The 27,217-nt window shown below is 45.3% G+C and overlaps 1 protein-coding gene across 3 annotated transcripts in view; it reads left to right on the top strand.

Annotated features, from left to right (window-relative positions):
- Positions 1-660: 660 nt before the first annotated feature.
- The window catches only part of DIAPH1 (diaphanous related formin 1), a 176,158-nt gene continuing 149,601 nt past the window's right edge, over positions 661-27,217 (top strand). The window contains exon 1 of one of the 3 annotated variants that reach the window (XM_030571952.1): positions 661-818. In XM_030571952.1, the coding sequence (XP_030427812.1) occupies positions 708-818 (111 nt within the window). In that variant the 5' untranslated portion in view covers positions 661-707. The remainder of the gene's footprint in view (positions 819-27,217) is intronic. The other 2 variants (XM_030571951.1, XM_030571954.1) reach the window with 2 other exon arrangements.

The following is a 27,217-nucleotide window of genomic DNA, read 5'->3' as shown; positions in this document are numbered from 1 at the left end:
TTCCCTCTGCCGCCACTCCCCTCTCTCCCTTCTGGGGAATAGGGGGAATGGGGCCTAAAGCCGGCCCTGGCTCATGCTGCTTTCTGTTATTCCCACTCCCCTTTTCACCTGCCTGTTACGTCTCTTGTGCCCTCCTTCCTCCAGCACAGCACTCCACCATCTCTGTGCATCTAGAGCAGAGAGAATACATATGCACCAGCAGCAGACACAATTTTCTACACTCTGGGTCCTAGGGGCATCCCACTCCTCACAGTCTGGCATGTGAAGCAGCTGCCTCAGTTCCCCTCATGGTAAGGCCAGCCCCAAGCAGTGCGTTCAGCAGACACAACATCTGTCACCAATGCTGCAGCAACACGCCAGAGGAGCCCTGCTTCTTGTTTCCTCCCTAGGGGACAAATGGGTGGGGCAGGTTCCTCCAGAGAGGCCGGTCTGGGAGCCAAGCGCTGCGCTGCACCGCACGCTCTAGCCAGCAGGTGGTGCTGTGTCGGGTGTTGCCTCGGGCCGGGGGAAGGGAAGTAGCGTTTCTCCTAGCTTGCAGCCGGCCCCAGGAGGCCGGAAGCGGAAATTCCGCCTTATGAATATTCCGCAGATCATTGTATATGCTAATGAGATGCTGCATGCGGAATGAGGCGGGCGGGGCCGGGCGCGGCTGCGGTTCGGGGCGGTTGGGCAGCGCGGGCTCCGGGGCCTGAGGAGCCGGTGGCGCCATGGAGGGCGGCGGGGGATCGGGGCGCAGTGCCCGGGACAAGAAGAAGGGGAAGGGGCCAGAGGAGGCGGCGGCGGCGGGGTCCGGGGACTCCGGCAAGTCAAAGAAATTCGTGAGTAGGGTGGGGGGGACACACCCGGCGCGCAGCCCCGCGGCCCGCCAGATCCACGGCCCTCACCTGCCTCGGGCAGCGCCCGCGCCGCGCGTGCACCTGGCGCCACCTGCTCCTGGCGCGGGCTGGTCCTGCGGGCGGCGAGCCCACAGCCCGGATCCCCACAGCCGAGCAAAGGTCTCGCAGCCCGTCAGCAGCCGCCTCGTGCGAGCTCAGCCAGAGCAGGCAGCTTCTTCCTGTCCCCAGCCGGCGCGTAGCCGCAGCCCTGCAGCCTGTGGCTTTACCAAGCTATCGTGTGCCCCCTACCGTGCGGGGCTGGCAAACCCAGGGCTGCCCTCCTGGGGAGAGAGCTAGCCTGGGAACAGGCAGGTGCGGACTCTTGGGGGGGGGTAACCAGATGCCCCCTGTTCCTGGCATGGGTGGCTTATTCCGCCTTGCTCTCCTCCCTAGGCAGAAATTGCCTCTTGATTCATCTTCTCCTACTGCCTTTAGTCTCCTTCCGATGAATTGCCGCCAGTGTTGAGAGTTTCTAGTGATCTCAGTCAGCTCTCTCACTTTCCAGTTAATTTCACTCCACTCTTGTAGTTTATCCAGTTCTGGTATTTTCCGCTGATTTACGAGGATACGTTATCCTGTAGAATTGGAGGCAGAGCTACCTGTGGGACCTTCAGAGTTTCTTCCCATCCTGGCCAACTTGACACCTTCTGGGTAACACATACAACTGTGAGCTGAAAGAAACTGATTTGAATTGGTTTTGATTTTGGAGGGATGGAGTTGAGTCAAACCCTGTGTTTCTTCCAGGGATATTGTGCTTTACTATTTCCCTGCTGAAACTCAGTTTCCAATCATTGTGGGGGAAACTGACAGTGGGCAGAAAGAAGGTGATCTGGATTTTGTACAGTAAAGCATATGGATCTGTTTGACTTTCTGCTCTATTGTGAAATGTCATCTGCCCAGATTTGACCAGTGGGACTGCAGCATCCTGTGTGACCATATGGAAAAGCTTCTCTTACAGTAGGCAAACTTTGATCCAGCAAAATTTGAATCGGAGTTCATTTGTATTAGGGAAGGGTTGACTGTGTGTAAAATCAAAATGTTTGTCTGAACCCCACCAAATTTGGGCTGGGGAGAAAATTCCAACTGTTTTTTTTAGACCTTGTCTTTACTACAAAAAAAAGGTGTGCTCTTAACTTGAGTTAGTGAACTAGAGTTAAGAACACACTTTTTTTTGGTAGTGAAGACAACTTAGAGGCATTAGGTAACTGTTTTATTAGAAAGCAGCATGCTATATCAGGTTGTTTGGATCTTCCTGGGTCCCTTTCCTGTTCATGGCATATAACTAACTCTATGAGGAATCAGTTTAAATTAGGTTTTTATTACAGGCCCTTTGGAGCCCTGTGTGCTACAGACTAAGGTCTCTGACTGTTGATTGTTTTTGTCCAGTTGTGAGGTGCCGCTAATCCCTTTAGTAGTACATACCTTTCTCTGCTGTAGGCAAGTTCTGATGGCAAATCCCAAGAGAGATGTGGATTAGCAGAAGGGGCTCTTGGGAAAAGAGATCGGTGGGCTGCTGTTAACCCCATGACTCCTGAAATCTTGTTCACTTGCGCGAAGCAGAGTAGACTCATAGACTTTAAGGTCAGAAGGGACCAATGTGATCATCTCGTCTGACCTCCTGCACAAAGCAGGCCACAGAACCCTACCCATCCACTTCTGTAACAAACCCCTAACCTATGTCAAAAGAAAGAGTATCCCCAAAGGGTGAGAGTTGGAGAGGAGAGGACGGGGTGATGTTTGATGTGCAGTGCCTATAGATTTCATACTGTGCGTAAGGCATTGCCTTTGCTGAGAAGTGGATATCTAATGTTTCAGGGGGTTGGAAAATGCTAGCTTGTTGGATGGGGGCTTCTTCCTTCCCTAGCATGCTGCATTTCTTATATTCTGAATGAAGCTGTTTTCCATTCAAAGCACCATGGTGGCAGTGTCCAGTACTGACCACAGAGGAGTTGCCATTATTGCTGAAACATTCTGTACTATCATCTGCAGGTAAATTTAGATATGAGTAGGGTTTCATGGTGCACTTGCCAAACTTCAATAGACAGTGGAATTGTGGTGAATGCACTCCTGCTTGGCAGTCCACATTTTGCTCTCTAACCACATAAGTGAGAGAAGGAAACACTGATCACAGAAGTGCTTTTTGCTATGTCCCGTACATGTGCAAAAGGGGGAAGCAAAGTGCCAATATGCCTTCAGGCTGACTGTGGAAAGGAGTGTAGGGCAGTGGTTTTCAAACTGCAGGTTGCGACCCAGTACTGAGTTGCAGAACATAAGGCACTGGGTCGTGGCAGCTCTAGTCAGCACCACCGATTGGGCCATTAAAGTCCTGTCGGCGATGCTGCCTGGCTGAGGCAGTCTAGTCCCTACCTGTTCTGACACCGCGCTGTGCCCCGGAAGCCATCAGCAGCAGGTCTGGCTCCTAGGCGGGGGGCATGGGGCTCCATGCGCTGCCCCCGCCCTGAGCACCAGCTCCACACTCACATTTGCCAGGAACTGGCCGATGGGGTGCCTGCAGGTGAGAGCTGTGCGGAGCTGCTTGTGGGCCTCGACCTAGGAGCTGGACCTGCTGCTGGCTACCTTCAGGGTGCAGCGTGATCCGCAGTGCCAGGACAGGCAGGAAGCCTGCCTTAGCACCTCCGCTGACCAGGAGCCACCTGAGATAAGCCCGTGCCCCAATCCCCAGCCCTGAGCCTCCCCTAAACCCAGAGCCCCTTCCTGCACACCAACCCCCAGCCCTGCCCCCCCAAACCTGGAGCCCTCTCCTGTACCCCAAACCCCTCATTCCCAGCCCAGCCCTCACCCCTGCACCCCAACCCTCTGCTCCAGCCCTGAGCCCCACTCACACCCCAAACCCCTCTGGGTCACCAGAAAAAAAGTTGTTTTAAAACCACTGGTGTAGAGCAACACCCTGACCTCACCTCTGGAGTACTTCTGGGTCCTTTTGCTTAGTGGCAAGCAAACAGCAGTGCTTTCCTTTTACCCTGTTGTGTGGCCCTCAGTTTTGTCAGTGGGTTTAATTTTTTGTGGTTAGGTGTCAAGTGAGTTTGTGGTATGGGTATGAACTAGGACTGTGCTATAAGAGAAGAGATGTCAGTGTGACATTTTTAGGGTGCATTTGTTGAGGTTTCTTGTCAGGAGCTGTGTGGTTTTAGTCCCTCACTAAAGCTGAGATGCAGAGAATTTTGCTTTCAGCTGAAGGTCCCTTGATAACAGCCTGGATGTTTGCTCAGGAATTAAAAAAGCAAACAGGATATTTGAGAATAAGGGATCACTCCATAAAATCAGTGTCTGGTAAATTTACAATCAATAAAAGAAAACACAACTTCTCATAGTAGGTAATCTGCCTCTAGTGTTCACAAAGGCAGGAGTTTGCCAAATTAAATATCATGACGGAGTTTTAGAAAGGACTGGATGAATTTATGGAAAGTAACATTTGTAGTTTTGGAAGCTATTAGGATCATCATAATTTCCATTTATATAACTCATCTTCAACCCCAAAGAACTCGAAAAGCACGTTACGTAATGCAGCATTTCTCAAATGCAGTCACCGTGGCCACATGCAGCCACGAGGGGTTTTTCTTGTGGCCACAACCTCCTGGGCTGTGATGGCGGAGGGGTGGGCAAAGTAGTGGGTCCTTCCCTGTTGCTCCTTGGTGTTGGTTGCTGGGGCTGCCATCAGTTTGAGCCCTGTCCCCCACTGGAGACACCTGGGGCACAATGCTGAAGAAGCAGGCAGCCAGTGAGTTCCCTTCCTTCCCAGGGGCAGTTGGTCTATGGTTTTGGGCTTCAGCCTATGGGTGGCAGGGCAGGAGGCTCTGACTGTGGGGCTTCGGGCTCCAGCTGCGGGACTCCAGGCTCTGGCTGCTTGCTGCCTCTCCCTAGCCAGGGCTTATTTTGTCCCCAGACTTGGCAGGGCTGAGTAAGTCTGCTGTGAAAAGTGATACTTGTATGTTTGTTAATATCACTTTTCACAACAGACTTACTAGCTAGCAATAAATAAATTACAATGATTTGAACGTGTATATTTATTTGTTTTTCCTAAAGCTAATTAAGTTTTTTTAGAAAAAAGTGTGAGAGTGGCCACCAGTAAATTTGTCCTGAGAACCCCACAGAATTGACCACAGAAATGCAACCTATGTCTGGTGTGAAATATGGTAGCTGTTCCACCCAACACATCAACTTTTCATAAGTTTAGGGCAGGAAATGAGGAATAATAGTGCATCCATTTTGATCTTTATGGGAATGTAGGGAGGCAGAATGTAATTGTCCACGTTGGAATTTACACAGAATTATTTGTGAAAAGTTTCTTGGGACCTTTAATGATAATGAGTAGTAACAGTGTCTGTTTTAAGTCTTTAAGATAAAGGTGGTGTGTATTTCAGTGATTCTCCCCCCTCCCCCCCTGCAGTAGGTACTGTCTGCTGCTAGATACAATGAACTGGTATTAGATGGATTAGAGGCTTGTTCTGGCATAGCAGATTCTGTGTTTGTAAGAGGATGTAGCCAAGCTGGAGGTGATTCAGAGAAGAGTAATCAGAATGAATAAGGGGCTAGAGGGGTTGATTTGAGGAAAAATTAAGAGCCTGTAGTTCAGCTTGGCTAAGTGACAACAAGGTGGGGGAACGGTCTACAAGATTATGAAAGGTATGAGAAGGAAGTGTGAACTATGGTTTTGTTTCCATTTTGTAAGCTGTATTCCTTGTATTCTTTCCATATCAAACCAAACTCCCTCCCCTTGCTAACACAATTTGAGAATATTTAAACTGGAAAATCTTTTAAAATTCAATTAATTTTTTAATATATGTATATTGAATTGTGTAAAATCTCCTTTTTAGGAATTAAAAGAAAAACCTAGCTCTCTCCCTTTTTAAGAAAAGACAAAAGAAGACTGAATATCAGGAAGCATTTGTGAATGATAAGATATTTTCATCTGTGAAATAGTTTCTTAGGGGAATGTGGTGAAACCCCATTGCTGGGGAGCAATTGCTGGGACTGTTGTGCAGGAGAAAACAGAGTAGGGAACAGTTCTGAACTGGCCTTTGAAGAAAGATTGGTGTGGGTTGGAAGCAGAACTGGACTTAAATGCTCTAATAGCTTTTCTCAATCTCTACTTTTTTTGCTTTTTATGATTATGGGATCTCTGGACCCTACCTTGAGATGTAGGATAACTGCGTGTCAGGAGAACTGGATTACTTCTTTCAGTCTCTATGTTGCTGCCAACAAGGTTCCCTATATCTGTGAGTTGATGCTGCTGCGGCTTAGCGGGGAGTGAGCAAATAGAAATACTAGCTAGTCTATAAAGCAGATTGGTAGGCCCTATGTTAGTTTTATCCTAAATTATTATAATCCCAAAGCAGTTTTATTAGCCATAAAAGTAGGATTTTTAGAATATTTGGAATCAGCAAAACTCAATTTCTGTGCCATAGTAATGCTCAGTTCTATGGCATGTAATCATTTTTGTTGAAACTTCCAAGTAAACAAGCAAGCAAACTAACAAAAATGTGTTTCTTTTGAATTTTTCACATGAAAAAGAATGAAACAGCCACTGCAATATTTCTTGTGTTCATTTTGGAATTAAATCTCCAATTTGGAATGTGTTTGAATTTAATGATGCCTTTAGATTTACAGTGTGTTGCATAATTTTTTCAATGACAGTCTTTAACAGCATTGAAGTCAGGGACGAGTTGGAGGTACAGGAAAATGGGACTGTTGACACACAAAAGACAGGAGATTATTTGCTTTTGATACTCAAGAGGTAACTGAAAAGTTTTGCTGCTTGGAAGAGGATGTGTCTCCTGTTTCCCTCCCTCTTCTTGGCAGGGGTAGTGGTAACTTAACATTTTTGCAAAGGGCTTAAACTCCCGCTTTCCAGCTCCATCAATTCTAGTCAGCAACCAGCTGCTGCCTCAACTCACTCTCTCCTGCTGAATATAACCATGAACTAGCACATTATCTGGACACTTCTGCTATTGTGACTAGCAGTAAGATAGTTAAATTATCTACTTACATTAACTCTACTTTTGAGTTGTGACCCCATTGACATGTTTTCTGACTTCTCTTTCAGAATCAGCTTCGGTAGTTCCTCAACCTCTTTTTTCTCACTTAGTGTTCAATGGGGCTCTGTGTTTGGGCCTTTCCTGGTCTTTCTCTACAACTTGTCCTGGAGTAACCACATTTACATGGAAGTAGCTTTGTATTCTGATAACTCACAGATCTCTTTATTCAAAACTTACCGGTCTCCCACTGCTTAGTTTTGCATGTGTATCTGATTCTCTCTCTAAAATACTATCTTGGCTGTCTGGATGCCAGCTTAGCATAATTATGGCCCAAATCGACTGTCCATATTTTTCTTTGCAAACCTTCTTTGCTTCTGCCTTTCTGCATTGCTGTGAATGCCACCATCATACCTCCTGCTCCTTTGCCTCTCCCCTGACTCCTCCCTCTCCTGCTTCCCACCCATCAAGGCTATTACCAAGTTTTCCTCCACAACATCCAAATTCTGACCTTTCTTTCCTCTCTGTGACTAAAATGCTTGTCCATTTCCTGGTCATCTCCAAACTTCTTTACTGCAGCCTTCTCCTTGTTGGCCTCATGGGTTCCTCTGTTGCTCCATTCTGTTCAAAGTGGTGCTGCTATAATTCTTTTGTCCATTAATCAAAAGAAATGTAAGAGATTAGACATAAGAGGTGCAGTTTACATTAAGAAACTGAATCATAGGTGAAAGTTGACGGTTCCTGAAAAAGGCTTAACTGCTAGTATAGAGAAGATTATAAATTCTCCTCATGAAGTCCCTTCGCTGGTTTCATCCCTTGCCTATCCTATTACTTTTACTCATTTTCAAGGTCTTCTCATTTTTGCCTTGGCCTACATCTCAGTTCTTGTTTCTTGTTGTAACCCACTTTACTTGACCAATGATACCAATTTCACTATCGCCTTTATTTCTTTCTCCAATTTCTTTCATCATTCCTTGTTCCATAATGGAGTCCTAAAACATTCCAGCAACTACACACATGTAAATACAAAAAAATATATATATATAAACCTATTGTCTTACTATCCTTGTACTTGCAACTTGGAAACAGAAGATTAGCAAGCCAGGAGATAGAAAGATCACTCTCAGAGACGAGAAAAGGAACAGACCAAGAACAAAGGACTCACACCCAAAACTTCCCTCCACCCAGATTTGAAAAAGTCTTGTTTCCTGATTGGTCCTCTGGTCAGGTGTTTGGTTCCCTGTGTTAACCCTTTACAGGTAGAAGAACATTAACCCTTAGCTATCTGTTTATGACACGCCCCCCAAATTGCAGACAGTGGGGAACCTCACTGGCGGCGATTTCCTCCTAGAATTTTAAGAGAAACAGATAGTTGCTGGAATGTTTTAAATTGTATTCTTTTTGGATAAGGCTGTTTGTTCATTTTTTTTCCTTTAAGCAATTGACCCTATATATTGTCACCTTAATACAGAGACTATTTTTAATGTCGTTTTCTTTCTTTTTTTATATAAAGCTTTCTTTTTAAGACCTGTTGGAGTTTTTCTTTAGTGGGGACTCCAGGGAATTGAGTTTGCAGCTCACCAGGGAATTGGTGGGAGGAAGAAGTCAGGGGGAAAATCTCTTTGTGTTAGATTTACTAAGCCTGACTTTGCATACCCTCTGGGTGAGGGGGAAGAGAGATTAGATTTCTCGGTACTTGTTTCAAGGACTGGAAGCAGGGAATCTCCTAGGGTCGTCCAGGCAGGGGAGCCTGGGAGGAAGTAATAAGGAAACAAGGGGAGGGGGTTATTTCTCTTTGTTGTAAGACTCAAGGCATCTGAGTCTAGGGGTCCCCCAGGGAGGGTTTTGGGGAGACCACAGTGAGCTAGGCACTGTATAATTCCTAGCTGGTGGCAGCGATACCAGGTCCAAGCTGGTAACTAAGCTTGGAGGTTTTCATGCTAACACCCATATTTTGGACGCTAAGGTCCAGATCTGGGAAGAAATGTTATGACATGGTGGAATGGTTCAGTTATAGAACCACTTCAGCTTGAAACAGGTCACTAGAGTACAGCATGTAGACCAGACAGGCTGGCTATGTAGTGGATGTACTGTGAGACAGTCATGAGAGGATTATTTGCACAGACAGGCTATAATGCCAATACTAGCCACCTACTATGGTGGTATACTGATGGAGATTGGTGTGGCCAGCCCTGCTTGAAGTAAGTCTTTTTCGAATGTTAGTATGATTGTCTGCTTTGTGGAAAATCTTGTGTTGCTGCTTGGTGTGTTGAAGCATATAGCAGAAGTTGCAAATGGTAGGTAGCACACCAAAATACACTAGTGTAGAGGGAGTCTATAGATTGTTTCTCCATGGACAGGGATTATTACCTTCTCTATATAATAAATCCACCTTAGGCAGGGCCTTAAACTTTTATTTATGTATTTATTTTTAAAGTATCTAGTCTTCACTGCTGGCTATTTTAGCAGAAACATCCAACTAATGTGGCTATCCCATACTCCCAAACAGTCTCCCAATGCCACATCTGTACCTACCCAGTGCCAAAACTTGACAATTATACATTGTTGTAAAATCTGCAGCACACTGAAAACTGAAAATGTGGGGACAGTGTACAATAAATATAATTAATTGAATGTCAAAATAAATAACATGAAATCTACTGAATTAATGGTGTATTATTAATTTTCATACTTAGTTCAGTTACAACCTCAAATTCTCAATGTAAATGAAGTCGTTCTGGAATTTTCACTCTGTTGCGCCAGAGTGCAGAATCTAGGGACCCTGCTGTAATGTTTGTCTAGCTCATCCTGAAGTAAACAAGTCTTGATTATAGAGCTGTGGTTTGCTTACACCTCACTAAATACTTTCATCCTTAAGGCATCTGATGTCTTGGAAGTCGTAGAGGGGAGAGAGTCTGTTTTGCAAGTGCTGATCTTCCAAATAGCACTTAAGTCTTATCTTCGCTGGGAGGGGGGCTGGGCAGGGGGAGGTGTGCTGTCAACTAGAGTTAAAATCCTAGGGCTTGTCTACATCAGAAAGTTGCAGCGCTGGTGAGGGAGTTACAGCGCTGCAACTTTGAGAGTGTCCACATCTGCAGGGCATCACCAGCGCTGCAACTCCCTGTTTGCAGCGCTGGCCGTACTCCCGTTTTGTCTCGGGTGTAGAGGATCCAGCGCTGGTGATCCAGCGCTGGTAATGCAATGTAGACACTCACCAGCGCTTTTCTTGACCTCCGTGGAAGGAGGAAGCCTCTGGTAATCAAGCTGGTTTCCTTTCCCGGTTTGCTCTCTCGGTCCCGGAGCCAGCCAGCAAACCGCAGGGAAGGAGACCTGCTTGCTCGGGGTTCCGGGACCGAGAGAGCAAACCGGGAACGCCGCGGTTTGCTCTCTCGGTCCCGGAGCCAGCCAGCAAACCGCGGGGAAGGAGACCTGCTTGCTCGGGGTTCCGGGACCGAGAGAGCAAACCGGGAACGCCGCGGTTTGCTCTCTCGGTCCCGGAGCCAGCCAGCAAACCGCGGGGAAGGAGACCTGCTTGCTCGGGGTTCCGGGACCGAGAGAGCAAACCGGGAACGCCGCGGTTTGCTCTCTCGGTCCCGGAGCCAGCCAGCAAACCGCGGGGAAGGAGACCTGCTTGCTCGGGGTTCCGGGACCGAGAGAGCAAACCGGGAACGCCGCGGTTTGCTCTCTCGGTCCCGGAGCCAGCCAGCAAACCGCCGGGAAGGAGACCTGCTTGCTCGGGGTTCCCGGACCGAGAGAGCAAACCGGGAAAGGAAACCAGCTTCGCCGCGGTTTGCTCTCTCGGTCCCGGAACCCCGAGCAAGCAGGTCTCCTTCCCCGCGGTTTGCTGGCTGGCTCCGGGACCGAGAGAGCAAACCGCGGCGTTCCCGGTTTGCTCTCTCGGTCCCGGAACCCCGAGCAAGCAGGTCTCCTTCCCCGCGGTTTGCTGGCTGGCTCCGGGACCGAGAGAGCAAACCGCGGCGTTCCCGGTTTGCTCTCTCGGTCCCGGAACCCCGAGCAAGCAGGTCTCCTTCCCTGCGGTTTGCTGGCTGGCTCCGGGACCGAGAGAGCAAACCGCGGCGAAGCTGGTTTCCTTTCCCGGTTTGCTCTCTCGGTCCCGGAACCCCCCTTGAAGCCGCCCAACAGCGCTGCAGTGTGGCCACATCTAACACCACTTGCAGCGCTGGTTGCTGTAAGTGTGGCCACTCTGCAGCGCTGGCCCTATACAGCTGTACTAATACAGCTGTAACAACCAGCGCTGCAAAATTTTAGATGTAGACATGGCCTTAGTCAAGAAAAGGCAGTTAGCAGGTCGCGTTAACAACTAGGCTTTCCCATTGTCTTTAACTTGACCTGCTAATTTAGATGAAAACTACAAACTGTCTTGTCTTCTCTAGTTTTTAGCTAACTTGAGTTAAGAATATAGTTTTGTCCTAGTTAGGACACAGCCTTAGGTGTGGGGACAGATGCATTCTCAGAGGGAAGAGTTTGTTGGTCGTCTTTCTCAGCTGAATATGAAAGATCACCTTGGCCTTGTTCATGGACAAGGACCAAGGTGTAGCCTTCCTGGATTTCAAATTGAGCATTCAATAGAAAATTGAGATTGTAATGGGTTCGGCCACAGGAACCCCCTTGAGACTGTCACTTGATGTGCTGAGACTACCTCTGAACCCGTTTTCCCTGCCATCTTGGGACTTCAGAGCCCTGTCTTGTTGAGCCAGATACGTTAATCTGCTGCAGCACAGACCTAGGGTCTGACCCACACCCCCAAAGCTGCAGACTCAACTGAAAACAGCTTAGTAAGTACTCTTGTCTCCAGCACCCAGACACCAAGCTCACAATAGGATCCAAATCCCAAATAAATCCATTTTACTCTGTATAAAGCTTATACAGGATAAACTCATAAATTGTTCACCCTCTATAGCACCGATACAGAGAGATGCACAGCTGTTTGCTCCCCCAGGTATTAATCACTTACTCTGGGTTCATTAATAAACCGAAGTGATTTTATTAAGTATAAAAAGTAGGATTTAAGTGGTTTCAAGTAATAACAGACAGAACAAAGTAAGTTGCCAAGTAAAATAAAACAAAACATGCAAGTCTAAGCCTAATACATTAAGAAACTGATTACAGATGAAATCTCACCCTCAGAGATGTTCCAATAAGCTTCTTTCACAGACTGAACTCCTTCCTAGTCTGGGCCCAGTCCTTCCCCTGGTATAATCCTTGTTAGTTCCAGCTCAGGTGGTAACTAGGGCATTTCTTCATGGCTGTCCTCCTTTGTTCTGTTCCACCCCCTTTTATAGCTTTTGTACAAGGTGGGAATCCTTTCTTTCTTTGGCTTCTAAATGGAAAAGCACCAGGTTAAAGATGGATTTCACTTCAGATGACATGATCACGCATCCTGTGAGCCCCCCTCCATTCCTCCAGGACTGGCCCGCACATATGCAGTGGTAAACAGAGCCTCTACAGTCAATTGTACTAGACAGTGATAGCCATCAAGATTCTAAACCACCATTAATGTCCCACATTTTGCATAATTACAGTAGGAACTAGTTTTTAGATACAAGAATAATGCATAAATACAAATAGGAGGAACACACTCAGTAGATCGTAAGCTTTGCAATGATACCTTATAAGAGACCTCCTGCATAAAGCATATTCGAGTTACATCATATCCACACTTATAAACATATTTTTTATAAAGCATTAGGGAATTCAATGTCACAGAGATCACCTGGCAGGAACTTCACCTGTTCTGATTCTAGGGAGTGGCGCAGCAGTGGTGACAGAGGGGAGGCTGCTGCGTCTAGCTGTTGTTTCTCTCCTGTTGACTTTTCAGAGGGTGGTGCCTTATGGAGCTAGATAGTAGGGTGGATGCAGGTTGTGGTAATACAGTGACTCTTGTCAAGTCCAGGATTTAAAGCTGAGAATCATGTAATCTCTCTTCAAACTGAGGTTATTAAATTGGGCAATAGTTAATTACTGAAAAGTAATTTCCTGACACTCATCACAGAAGCTGCTTTACGTTGTCTATCTTACTTGGAAGTTTTTGAATAAGAAGCCCTGGGCTACCTGTGGCTTTCTTGGTGAACTTACCCAAGAGTTCTGTTACCTTTGGTTGAACTCTTCCACCTCTTTACCCCAAAGCAGAATTTGGGTAGGAGAACAGCTGCCCCCCATTGATTTCCACCTTTCCTAGATCACATACAGAAAGCAAAATGAACATGAAACACTTCAGCCAGGAGAATAGCACTGTTAGGCCTTGTTTACACTAGGAAAAAAGGTATATTATTATGTTAGTATGTGTTTAAAATACACCTTTTCTTAGTGTAGACATAGTTTTAATGTCTGTTCTGGGTGAAGCACTTCTCTCTTTCCTACTATGCAGTAAGCTGTCAAGGGGTTTCCAGATTATACCAGAGTTCCACTGAAACAACAGTGACATCCTTACAAGAAAGATCCTTTTTTCCTTTTGTGTGTTTCTATTCTTCTCTCATTCCTCTGTATATCTGTCTGTCTCTTTTTCATTCAGTATCTTCATTTCGTGAAACTGAATTTGCTGTGAGCTTTCTTTTATTCATTCTGATTTTAATTGGAGACCTTCTGCTCAATATTCCTAGAACCACACCCACAGCCAGCACAGGTTGTGTTTCTGTGACTGCGTGGCTCTCAAGTTAGTTGTAAAGCTTTTAGCTGTTACCTGTGGATTCATGTGATGAAGACTAAAACATTGCCTTAAGCACAGCAGTGTCTATTCAGAATCTTATAAATGAAAATACCACTGCCCATCTGTAAACACCAATTGGGCCCCTAAATCCTGGGGATAGTTTGACCCACTGCTAACGTAGATGAAAGGTTTAGAGTACGTCTACATAGTAAAAAAGAAGCTGCAGCTGATACCACTCAAGAAAGAGATCTTGGGGTCATTGTGGATAGTTCCCTGAAAACATCCACTCAATGTGTAGTGGCAGTCAAAAAAACTAACAGAATGTTGGGAATCATTAGGAAAGGGATAGATAATAAGACAGAAAGTATCATATTGCCTCTGTATAAATCCATGGTACGCTGACATCTTGAATACTGCGTGCAGATCTGGTCACCCCATCTCAAAAATATATATTGGACTTGGAAAAGGTACAGAAAAGGGCAGCAAAATGATTAGGGATATGGAACAGCTTCCATATGAGGACAGATTAATAAGACTGGGACTTTTCATCTCGGAAAAGAGACGATATGATAGGTGTGGAGAAGGTAAATAGGGAAGTTTTATTTACTCCTTCACGTAACACAAGAACTAGCGGTCACCAAATGAAATTAATAGCAGCTGTAAAACAAACAAAAGGAAGTATTTCTTCATGCAACGAACAGTCAACCCGTGGAACTCTTTGCCAGAGGATGTTGTGAAGGCCAAGACTATAATGGTTCAAAAAAGAACTGATAAGTGCCTGGCTATTAGCCAGGATGGACAGGGATGGTGTCCCTAGCCTCCATTTGCCAGAAGCTGTGAATTGGTGACAGAGGATGGATCACTTGATAATTTCCTGTTCTGTTCGTTCTCTCTGGGTCACCAGGCATTGGCCACTGTTGGAAAACAGGATACTGGGCTAGATGGAGTTTTGGTCTGACCCAGTATGGCCGTTATGTTCTATGCCAACCAGCTCATGCTCGTGGGGCTCAGGCTGTGGGACTGTTTCATTGCTGTGTAGATTTTTGGGTTCAGGCTGAAGCCTGGGCTCTAGGACCCCCGCCCCCAACCCTGCAGGGCTCTAGATCCTTGGCTCCAGCCTGAGCCTGGGAGTCTACATATCAATGAAACACCCTTGAAGCTTGGGTCGGCTAGCCCAGGCCAGCCGTGGGTGTCTAGTTGCTGTGTAAACATATGCTTAAAGTCTTGTATTTATCCCCAGATGGAATGCTGGTAGTGCAGTCTTCCTCATATTGCTTTTCCCAATGTGCTTCAACTGAAGGAATCACTCATGGAGGGCTGGCAAGCATGTAAATCTCCCTGAGCCATTCAGCCTGGTGTATTTTCTGCAGACTACCAATCTGGTAGCCAAATACCACCAACTATGGTGGTGTTATAGTGTTGTAGATATCTAGGGGTAGTTCCATCAGGAATAAGATTAAGGCACATTTTGTATAGGCCACTCCACATACATCAGGAAAAATCTAGACCAGGGGTTCCCAAATTTGGTTCGTGGCTAGTTCAGGGTAAGCCTCTGGAGAGCTGCAAGACGCTTTGTTTACCTGAGCGTCCACAGGTATGGCCATGCCCGCCACTTCCTGCAGCTCCCATTGTCCAGGAACGACAAACCGCTGCCACTGGGAGCTGCTAGTGGCCGTACCTGTGGACGCTCAGATAAACAAAGCATCTTGCGGCCCTCCAGCAACTTATGCTGAACAAGCTGCGAACCAAGTTTGTGAACCCCGATCTAGACTTTCGTTCAAATCCAAACCAAAGTCAGTAGTGACCTAGAGATCTAGAGGTGAAAAGCTTTTTTCTATTACCAGTGGCAGTGAGCCATCCTGTTCCTCTGTAGCATTCTTGAAGATGCCTAGTTGGCTTCAGTGTCTGGAGAATCTGGATCAGTGTAATAACTTCTGGCCTTTCTAAGTGAGTTGCCGCCAGGCTGTGAGAATGTTCTTCCATGCAGACTCCACTAATATGATAGAAGCTGCTGCTTTCTGTTTGCTAAGCTGCATGAGGTGGATGTTGGTGTTTAGCTTTGTTGGAGACTTGTTGCATCGCTATGGTTTCTTCCGTTGGTTGTAGGTCTGTGAGTGACGTTTGTTTCCTGTGCTTGAAACCACAAGAAGTGGTGCCTGTCTTAGTCAGATATGCTATATATGAAGTGAGCAGCAGCTGTATTACTCCTAGGCTGGGTGCCTTTATTAGTTAAAAGAATACTCACATTGTGAAAAATTTACCAGATACCTCTGAGCCAGATGTAGATAGGAAAACCAAAGGTATGGGGACAGGGTGGAGGTGTGTGTGTTTGGGGACCACTGAGTTTAGGGGAGAAGCCCAGTACTTCCCATCCTCTCTGTTCCAATTGATATAACTTGGGTTTTTCTTTATGGGGAAACTTATTGGTATATTTATTTCACTATAGTTATACCAGTTAAACTCCCCCTGGGGACACCCTTATTCCAGAATAAGGGTGTGTATGGTGTGTGGTTATACTGCTATATCTGTAGTGATATAATCGTAAATTTCTCCATGTAGGCAAGCCGTGTGTGTGCGTGTGATTTCTACCAAGGTGCTGCCCCTGGTACCAGCTAACAGGGCTCTACTTTTTTTTATTTGTTAGCATCTGGCTAATATGTGGCTGATATTTTTTTTTTTTTGAAGCTCCTCCCGATTTTAGCTACCGGTCAGAGCTTTCTGTCTCTCTTGCTCCAGAGCTTCTTGGCTGCTTTGAGGGAAATAGAAGGGTGTTTCTCCACTGCTTTTCTCGAGCTTCCTGACTGCTGTGTTATAGGGAGGGGAAGAAGCCTGCCCCAGTGTACACCTCCCCAACCTCCATTCTGTGTGGTTTGTGATGTTATCGATATAATCTGGGACCATATAGAACATGGTTGCAACCAGGGTCCTGTAGTGGCACCAAATCTTATGTAAAGGGGGGTCATATAAGGTGTCTAAGACCAGGTTATGGGTTGCTGGTTATGATTATGCTGTCTGTGTGCATGTGTCATTTTTTAGTTGAAGTTATTAATATTGGCTCTATCCTATCTGTATTTCAAACTTGTGCTATGCTTCTGGGAGACATCCCAGACAAATTGGTGTTAGCTCTGCCTAGCCTGCTTGATGGCCCATTAAGGATCATCAACTATACAATTGACCCACTGAGAGAAGGCAGATACGCATTGTAACTCAGCAAAGTATTCAGGAACTTGCCCATGTGACTCCAGACTCCATTTTGTCCTTACTGTGGAAAATTACAGCAAAGAGGTGTTCTTATACCTGGAAAAAACTATAAAAGGCTGATGCCTCATCTCCATCTTGTCTTCAATCCTGCTTCTTACCTCTGGAAGAACTTGGCTACAAACTGAAGCTCTGAACAAAGGGCTGAATGACCCATCCCGACGGGGGATGTATTGCAGAGACTTGATTTGAACCTGCAGTTTACTTCATCATTGCTACAAGCCTGAACTAAGAACTTTGCCATTACTGTATGTAATTGATTCCATTTAACCAATTCTAGCTCTCAGCTATATCTTTTTCCTTTTATGATTGGCAACAGTGTGATTTGTGGGTAAGATCTGATTTGTATATTAACCTGGGTCTGGGGCTTGATTCTTTGGGATCAAGAGAACCTTTTTCTTATCTTGGGGTGTTAATTTTCATAACCATTCGTCCCCAGGACAAGTGGCACTGGTGGTGATACTGGGAAACTGGTGTGTCTAAGGGAATTGCTTGTGTGACTTGTGGTTAGCCAGTGGGGTGAGACCAAAGTCCTCTCTCTCTGGTTGGTTTGGTTTGCCTTAGAGGTGGAAAAATCCTAGCCTTGGGCTGTAACTGCCCTGTTTTAAGTGATTTGTCCTGAATTGGCACACTCAGTTGGGTCCCGCCAGAACCGCATTGTCACAGGTTGCTTTGAGGGAAGTGGAAGGGTGTTTCTCTACTGCTTTTCTCAAGCTTCCTGACTGCTGTAATATAGGGAGGGGAAGAAGCCTGCCAGCCAGGCTACCCAACTTCCATTCTGTGTGGTTCTTTCCTGTGAATAGTTTTAGTATCCATAGAACCATAGGACTGGAAAGGACCTTGAGAGGTCATCTAGTCCAGTCCTCTGCACTTGTGGCAGAACTAAATATTATTTAGACCATTCCTGACAGGTGTTTGGAGATTTTTAAGAGCAGGTTAGACAATGATGGAGATTCCACAACCTCCCTAAGCAATTTATTTGAGAGCTTAACTACCCTGACAGGAAGTTTTTCATAATGTCCAACCTAAACCTCCCTTGCTGCAATTTAAGAGCATTGCTTCTTGTCCTATCCTCAGAGATTAAGAAAAACAAATTTTCTCCTTCCTCCTTGTAACAATCTTTTACATACGTCTCTTTTCCAGACTAAATAAACCCAATTTTTTCAATCTTCCCTCATAGGTCATGTTTTCTAGATCTTTAATCATTTTAGTCATTCTTCTCTGGACTCTCTCCAATTTCTCCACATCTTTCCTGAAATGTGGTGCCCAGAGCTGGACACAATACTGTAGTTGAGGCCTAATCAGTGCAGAGTGGAGCGGAAGAGTTACTTCTCATGTCTTGCTTACATCACTTCTGCTAATACATCCCAGAATGATGTTTGCTTTTTTTGCAACAGCATTACACTGTTGACTCATATTTAGCTTGTGGTTCACTAGGACCCCCAGATCCCTTTCCACAGTACTCCTTCCTAGACAGTCATTTCCCATTTTGTATGTGTGCAATTGATTTGTTCCTTCCTAAACAGAGTACTTTGCATTTGTCCTTATTGAATTTCATCCTATTTACTTCAAACTGTTTCTCCAGTTTGTCCAGATCATTTTGAATTATAATCTGATCCTCCAAAGTACTTGCAACCCCTTCCAGTTTGGTATCATCTGCAAACTTTGTAAGTATACTCTATGCCATTATCTAAATCATTGATAAAGATACTGAACAGAACCAGACCCAGAACTGATCCCTGCAGGACCCCACTTGTTATGGCCTTCCAGCATGACTGTGAACCACTGATACTCTCTGAGAATGGTTTTCCAACCAGTTTTGCAGCCACCTTATAGTAGCTCAATCTAGGTTGCATTTCCCTAGTTTGTTTATGAGAAAGTCATGTGAGATAGTATCAAAAGCTTTGCTAAAGTCAAGATATACCACCTCTACTGCTTCCCCTCTCTCCACAAAGCTTGTTACCTTGTCAAAGAAAGCTATCAGGTTGGTTTGACATGATTTGTTCTTGACAAATCCATGCTGACTGTTGCTTACCACCTCAGTATCTTTTAGATATTTGTAAATTGGTTGCTTAATTTGCTCTATTTTCTTTCCGGGTACAGAAATTAAGCTGACTGGTCTGTAATTCCCCATGTTGTCCTTGTTTCCTTTTTTATAGATGGACACTATATTTTCCCTTTTCCAGTCTTCTGGAATCTCTCACAACTTCCATGACTTTTCAAAGATAATTGCTAATGGCTCAGATATCTCCTCAGTCAGCTCCTTGAGTGTTCTAGGATGCATTTCATCAGGCCCTGGTGACTTGAAGACATCTAATTTGTCTAAGTAATTTTAACTTGTTCTTTCTCTATTCTAGCTTCTTCTGATCCCACCTCATTTCCACTGGTATTCACTATGTAAGATGTCCAGTCACCACCGACCTTCTTGGTAAAAACCGAAACAAAGAAGCCATTAAGCACCTCTGCAATTTCCACATTTTCTGTCATTTCTCCACCCCTCCCCTCATTGAGTAATGGGCCTACCCTGTCCTTGGTCTTCCTCTTGCTTCTAATGTATTTGTAGAATGTTTTCTCATTACCCTTTATGTCTCTAGCCACCTTTGCTTCTGCTCAAACTTTTCTAGAATAGCAGCATAATGGACAGGATTCACAACTGCCTATGGGTTTTTGAATAATAGTGGTGAAGCTGACAAGAATCTTGTTAATTGCTCAAACTGAACAGCACCAGAGGCATTGGAGCTGTCTATGTTAAGGCTCAGGAGGACAGTACAGCATCCACATTCATACCACATTTCAACGGTTTTCTCAACCATCAGGATTAGAAACTTAATTTAAAAAAAGAAGCTTAAATTCTGCCTTAATTGATGTCTTAGATGTTTGCAATTGATGTCTTAGGGTATGCCTACACTACGAAATTAGGTAGATTTTATAGAAGTCGATTTTTAGAAATTGATTTTATACAGTCGATTGCGTATGTCCACACTAAACACATTAAGTCGGCGGAGTGCTTAGGTGGCTAGTGTTGGCTTACGGAGCGGTGCACTGTGGGTAGCTATCCCACAGTTCCTGCAGTCTCCACCGCCCATTGGAATTCTGAGTTAAGCTCCCAATGCCTGATGGGGCAAAAACATTGTTGCTGGTGGTTTTGGGTACATGTCATCAGTTGCCCCTCCCTCCGTGAAAGCAACGGCAAAAATCGTTTTGCGCCTTTTTTCCTGGGTTACCCATGCAGACGCCATACCACGGCAAGCATGGAGCCTGCTCAACTCACCGTCACTGCTTCTGTTGTGGGCAAGTCTACTGTGGGGGCTGCTGTGATTCAAGTAGCCAGTGCAATCATTGACGTTCTGTTATCAAGGGTAGTGACTCTGGGAAATGTGCAGGCCTTTTGAGATTTTAGGTGCGTCATATTCCTGTCCTTTGTCACCAGTGAAGAACTCTTGCAGCTGTACATTCCAGTCCGATCATCGCTGTAACACCTCAATAGCACTTCTGTGGTTAACAGCTCCAGGGTTGTTGCTCTTTTTGCCTTGGCCGAGGTACCTTGCCATACTCGGACCTCCAGGCATTTGACACAGAAGCACCTGCAGCAGCTGGCATTGCTACGCAGTAGAGCACTTTGCCTTCACAGCAGACGGTGCAGTAGGACTGCTAACCATCATCATCCAATGCCTCTGCTGCAATTCTGCTCTCCTACTTCCCAGCGATGAGCTCAGGGGATCCGTACTGGTCCTCCTGGGTGCTGCTGGCAGCAGAGGGTGCAGTAGGACTGCTAACCGTCCTTGTCGTGCATGTAGCTTGGCCGGGAGTTTTGGGAATGTCTTCCCTGCCCGGCTCCTAGCAACCTCCAGGGCATGGTGTACGGCTCCATCTCTTCCCCTCCAACTCTGTTCTCCTGCTCCCCAGCGACTAGCTCGGGGGATCCATTCATGAAGCCTGGACAGTAGTAATGAGCAGTTCAACTATAGGCTGAGCAAGTGCAGAATGGTGGTAGAATGTGCCTTTGGACATTTAAAAGCTAGCTGGTGCTGTTGGTCAGACCTCAGCGCAACCAACATTCACATTTTTATTGCTGCTTGCTGTGTGCTCCATAATATCTAAGAGGGTAAGGGGGAGATGTTTATGGTGGGGTGGGAGGTTGAGGCAAATTGCCTGGCATCCGATTTTGAGTAGCCAGACACCAGGGCGATTAGAATTGCACAGCAAGGCGCACTGTGCATCAGAGAGGCTTTGAAAACCAGTTTTGTGGTTGGCCAGGCTTCGGTATGACAGTTATGTGCATTTCTCCTTGATGCAAACCTGCCCTCTTTGTTTTTAATTCCCTGTAAGCCAACCAGCCTCCCCTCTTCGAAATAAAGTAACTATTATTTTGAAACCATGCATTCTTTCTTTATTAATTTAAAAAAAACCTGAGATAATGAACAAGGTAGCCCGGGTGGGGTGGTGGAGGAGAGAAGGACAAGGCCACATTGCTTACTGTAGCCACACTAAAAATCCAACTGGTTGAATGGCAGCCTTTTGTTGCTTGGGCCATCCTCTGGAGTGGAGTGGCTGCATTCCCGAAGCCTTGATCCCCCCTCCCCTCCCTTCGCGTTCTTGGACATCTGGGTGAGGAGGCTATGGAACATGGGGGGTAGGCGGTTATACAGTGGATGCAGTGGGGGTCTGTGCTCTTGTTGGCTTTCCTGCAGCTCCAGTAGATGCTTCATCATGTCCGTTTGCTCCCCCATTAGCCTCAGCATCGTGTCCTGCCTCCGCTCTTCGTGCTCACTTAATTCTTTCCTGGCCTCTGCCACTGAATGCCTCCATGCATTAAGCTGTGCCCTATCAGTGCGAGAGGACTGCATGAGCTCAGAAAACATGTCATCGTGAGTGTGGTGTTTGTGTTTTTGCCTTCTAATCTGCAATAACCTCAGGGACGGAGATGATAGGGAGAGCATAGAAACATTCAATGTGTTATGATTCTGGGGGGACTGCATGGTCACCTGTGCTGCTGAGCTCGCCATGCTGACCAAACAGGAAATGAAATTCAAAAGTTCCTGGGGCTTTTCCTGTGTACCTGGCTAGTGCACTGGAGTTCAAAGCGCAGTCCAGAGCGATCACAATGGAGCACTCTGGGATAGCTCTCGGAGGCCAATACCGTTGATTTGCGTCCACCCTACCCCAAATTCGACCCAGCAAAGTCTATTTTAGTGCTACTCCCCTCACCATGGAGGAGTACAGATGTTGATTTTAAGAGCCCTTTAGGTCGACAGAATGGGGTTGGTTGTGTGGATGCATTCATTTTTAAATCAACCTAACGCAGCTAAATTCAACCTAACCCTGTAGTGTAGACCAGGCCTTAGATGTTTGCAGTCACCAAGGAAAAAATCCTGTTCTTTACTTACTGGTGAACTAGTAGATTTTAGAAGCTTACAGAATAGTTTTAAACTATCATTTATTCTTTCTGCTTCCAAATACTGTTTCTTCCTGCTTCCCTTCATCCCCTCTGTAGCCTCTGTTTTCATTCAACCCCCGTCCCACCCTGTGCTGTAGAATAACTGCACCTCAGTTTGTATGCACTGCTTCTTCACTGGAACTTCTCTCAAACATATAGTGGCTGTTGTGTGAATGGCATATGCAGGTTCCCTTGGCATACAGCTCAGTGAGATTTAGTGCTTCTTTTTTTGTGTGCCAAGTTTGAGTAGGGAAGGGTAAAGTGGAAGAAAAAATCCTGGGGCCAGACATGCCTTAATAAAGATGGCAGAAGAGAAAAGTAGGGAAGAATTCCTCTTCTGAGCTACCCATAGGAAAGGGCCTCTCAGTTCAGTAGTTTTGCATGTTGTTTTCTAATGTAGCTGTTCATCAGAACTTTAGCATTAAGCAAATCAGCACCATAATTTTCTGACTAGTCAAGGTTTGGGGAGGTAGACAGGCTGTATCTAGGCCTATTGACAACGGCAGTAGTAGTCTAGCTGTCTGTAGGTGATTGGATTGGAAGAGTTTAGCAGGGTGTGGAAGAGCTTGGGGAATGATGAGGAGCTCCTCTGAAATAGTCCTGTTCCACAGCAAGCTTTCAGTGTGCTTGCATTGTTACTCGCTGACTTATTTTCACTTCCTGGTGTGCTGCTTTCTCCTCCTGCACTTTAGCATATAGTCATGGGAGTTGGGTGCACTTCCTTCCTGCTCTGGGGTTGATGCTTGTGTACAGAAACAGGGGCAGGTCCCAAGCTGCAGGAGTTTCCTGTGTCACAGATCCAGGTTGTGTCACCACCTGATTTCCATTTGTCAGGAAGGAGAGAACCAGCTGCTCACAGGCTCAGTATGGGAGGGGAGCTTTATCATGTCGCTATAGAAACAAACAAATAGCATTCCTTGGTCACTGGGATAGTGTTTTGTGTTTTGTTTTTCCAGAAAACCAGACCAACACCTCTTTCTGAAAGGTCCCTCAGGGATGAGAGGAGGAATTAGAGCAACCCCTTAGTTCAGGCAGTGGAGAGAGCACCCTCCCTTTCCCCTCCCCCCCCATTAGTGGAATGGGAGTTAGTTCTAGTATCTTGGACTTGTGACTGTGTATCTGTGCTGACTCAAGATTTCCTTTGTTAGAACATAAGAACTGCAATGCTGGGTCAGACTAATGGTCCATCTAGCCTACTGTCCTGCTTTCCAACAGTGGTCAATGCTAGGTGCTTCAGAGGAAATGAACAGAATAGACAGTTATCGAGTGATCCGTCCTCTGTCATCCACTCCCAGCTTCTGCAAACAGAGCGTAGGGACATCCAGAGCATGGGGTTGCATCCCTGACTATCTTGGCTTCTAGCCATTTGGACCTATCCTCCATGAATTTACCTAATTCTTTTTTTAACTCCTTATAGTTTTGGCCTTCACAATGTCCCCTGGCAACGAGTGCCACAGGTTAACTGTGCGTTGTATGACAAAGTACTTCCTTTTCTTTGTTTTAAATGTGCTGCCTATTAATAGATCTCTGTCATATCCCCTCTTCTTCATAGATTCATAGACTCTAGGACTGGAAGGAACCTCGAGAGGTCATCGAGTCCAGTCCCCTGCCCTCATGGCAGGACCAAATACTGTCTAGACCATCCCTAATAGACATTTATCTAACCTACTCTTAAATATCTCCAGGGATGGAGATTCCACAACCTCCCTAGACAATTTATTCCAGTGTTTAACTACCCTGACAGTTAGGAACTTTTTCCTAATGTCCAACCTAAATCTCCTTTGCTGCAGTTTAAGCCCATTGCTTCTTGTTCTATCATTAGAGGCTAAGGTGAACAAGTTTTCTCCCTCCTCCTGATGACACCCTTTTAGATATCTGAAAACTGCTATCATGTCCCCTCTCAGTCTTCTCTTTTCCAAACTAAATAAACCCAATTCTTTCAGCCTTCTTTCATAGGTCATGTTCTCAAGACCTTTAATCATTCTTGTTGCTCTTCTCTGGACCCTCTCCAATTTCTCCACATCTTTCTTGAAATGCGGTGCCCAGAACTGGACACAATACTCCAGTTGAGGCCTAACCAGCGCAGAGTAGAGCGGAAGAATGACTTCTCGTGTCTTGTTTACAACACGCCTGTTAATGCATCCCAGAATCACGTTTGCTTTTTTTGCAACAGTATCACACTGTTGACTCATATTTAGGTTGTGGTCCACTATGACCCCTAGATCTTTCTGCAATACTCCTTCCTAGACAGTCTCTTCCCGTTCTGTATATGTGAAACTGATTGTTGTCTCTCTTCCATAATGAAAAGTCCCAGTCTTTTAATCTCTCCTCATACAGAAGCTATTCCATGCCCTTAATCATGTTTGTTGCCCTTCTCTATACCTTTTCCAATTCTAACGTATCTTTTTTGAGGTGAGGTGACTAGAACTGCATGCAATATTCAAGATGTGTGTGTACCATGAATTTATGTAATGGCATTATGATATTTTCTATTTTATTATCTGTCCCTTTCCTAATGGTTCCTAACAGGGGTGTTTGGTTTTCTGGAGGAGGAAAAAAAACCAAACCAAAAAAACCACTGTCCTAGTGACCAAGGAATGCTGTTTACTTGTTTCTATAGTAACCTGGTAAAGTTCCCCTCCATATTATGCTTGTGTGCAGCTGGTACTGCCCTTCCTGATACGTTTTGGAACGTACAGTTATCAGTGTCTAACACAGTAGATCTTTGGTATCTAGGTTACCATAACACAAATAATAATCAAGTGAGTCTTTGGAATCCTCCTGCCTCTTGTTGCAGAAAGTGGTCAATTCTTCATCAGGTGCTTGTCCATAGATATATTCCACTCTTTGTGGTACATATGTGTCCCATGTGCAGAAGATCAGAATATTTTGGCCAGCAGTGTCCGTTGGGGCTGTGCCTGTACTGTTTATATCCTCATTCCCTCAGCCAAGGTCGTAAAGGGCAGAGCAGGGCCAACCCTATCTCAGTTCCTTCTTACTATCCATGGCTATGAGACAGAACTGTGACCAGTATCTCTCCTTTTGCGCAATTGCAAATGTAACTATATACAATCAATTTTTTTTATCTAGTTAATTAGGATAGTTGGGTTTTATAGGCTTCTGTTCCAGATAGGTTCTAGTTTTTGGCTAGCTGGTAGCAGGCTTCAGCCCTTATGACTGAGCAAAAATCTTCATGGAGATAAATTGCAGGAGTTTCCTGTGTCATAGCTCCAGGGTGTGTCACCACTCGATTTCCACTTGACAGCAGGATTTTTGATTTCTACCTAAACTGGATGAAATACTTACCAGTGTTCTTCCCTAAGCCCCACTCCCACCCAAGGGAGATAAGATTCCACTCTTGGTGTAGATGTAGAACCCTCTCATTTTTCAATGGATAGAGCTAGGTCGTTCAGAGTCTCGCCTACATTTTTTGTTGCCTTTGCAGAGAGAATGCGGAGACCAGGCCATATAATCTCAAAGCCTGTCTAAATGGTTCTCATACTGTATTAAGGTATGCTATCAGCTAGCAAGTTTGGATCCTTCAGCTCATTTCGAGCCCAGGCAGCTTCTTTCCAAGGTGTTCCTATCTCAGAAATTTGTAGAGTAGCTATCTGGGATCAGTTCATACGTTTACTGAACGCTGATCTTTGGTAGATGTCTCTTTTGGCAGAGCTGCTTTATAGTTTTTATTCAGATAAACTGTGAGCACCCACCTCTGATAGATCAGGTTACTGCTTGTGAGTCTCCAAGAGGGGAATATATGCGGACAAGCACATTAAGAATAAAGAACAGTTACTTAACCATGGTTCTTTTAGATTTTTTTTTTTTAATTTATGTTCTATGACCTGCCCTCTTTCGCATTACTACGGAGTCCTATAAAACCTGGATTCTGTATTGGCGAGGAAACTCAGGCTTGGTTGGCCCTCCGCCACCCTTTACGCCTTTAAGTTGGGATCAAAAGGTCATTCGGTGCACAGCTCCAGCCCCAATGAACACTGCTTGCCGAAAGATTCTGACCTTGAGCGTATGGGGCACATGTCCACCATCAAGAGTGAAATTTATCTGGACAACACAGCCCAAAGAACCATATTTAGTGTAAGGAAAATAACCATTCTTTCCGGGCTGACCCTATGTTTCTGGATAAATGGGCTCTCACTAAACAGGATTTAAAATACCCGAAGTTTTGCCCATCTAGTGGAGGGGATGTGGGGTGTTGGACATAGGGCTGCACCAAAATTCACCTTCAAATTTTGTATTTAATCAAAATGCTGAGATCTGGCTGTGATGTTGCACTCTGTGATTTTTATGAAAATATGCTAATGAGTGTGAATATAATGTAACTGGGATATGCTTCATACAAAAGTTCTCTTGTAAGGTATCATTTCAAAACTTATAATCTACTGAGTGTCTTACATTCATACAAATAGGATGATCATTCTTGAATCTGAAACTAGAAATATGAAATATAACTCTGAGGGCCTATTGTAATTATGCAAAGTGTGGGCCATTAACGGTGGTTTGGAATCTCAGTGACTCCCATTAACCAAGACAATTGTCTGCAGATGGCTCTGTTTTACTTGCAAGTCTTCCTGTATCCCTGTGTGCTGGCAAGTGGGTGATGAAGTCTTATGGTGACATGTGATCGTGTCACCTGAACTGGAATCCATCTTTAACCTGGTGATTTTCCATTTAGAAGGAGAGGTGGGAACCCAGAGTGGGACAAAGGACTCCCGCCTTATGCAAAGATATATAAGTAGGTGGAACTGGACAAAGGGGTGGGAATCATGAGAAATCCCCTAGCTACCATCTGAGCTGGAACAAGGGCTGTACCAGGGTAAAGGATTGTGCCCAGACTAGAAAGGCGTCCAGTCTGTGATAGAAGCTTATTGAAACATCTCTTAGGGTGAGATTTTATCTGTATTCAGCTTTTTTACTGTATTAATCATAGACTTGCGTGTTTTATTTTATTTTGTTTGGTAATTCACTT

This window comes from Gopherus evgoodei, chromosome 8 (genome assembly GCF_007399415.2).
Source record: "Gopherus evgoodei ecotype Sinaloan lineage chromosome 8, rGopEvg1_v1.p, whole genome shotgun sequence".
NCBI lineage: Eukaryota > Metazoa > Chordata > Testudines > Testudinidae > Gopherus > Gopherus evgoodei.
Note: the sequence above shows the minus strand (reverse complement) of the source record. Positions and strands in the feature narration are given on the sequence as shown.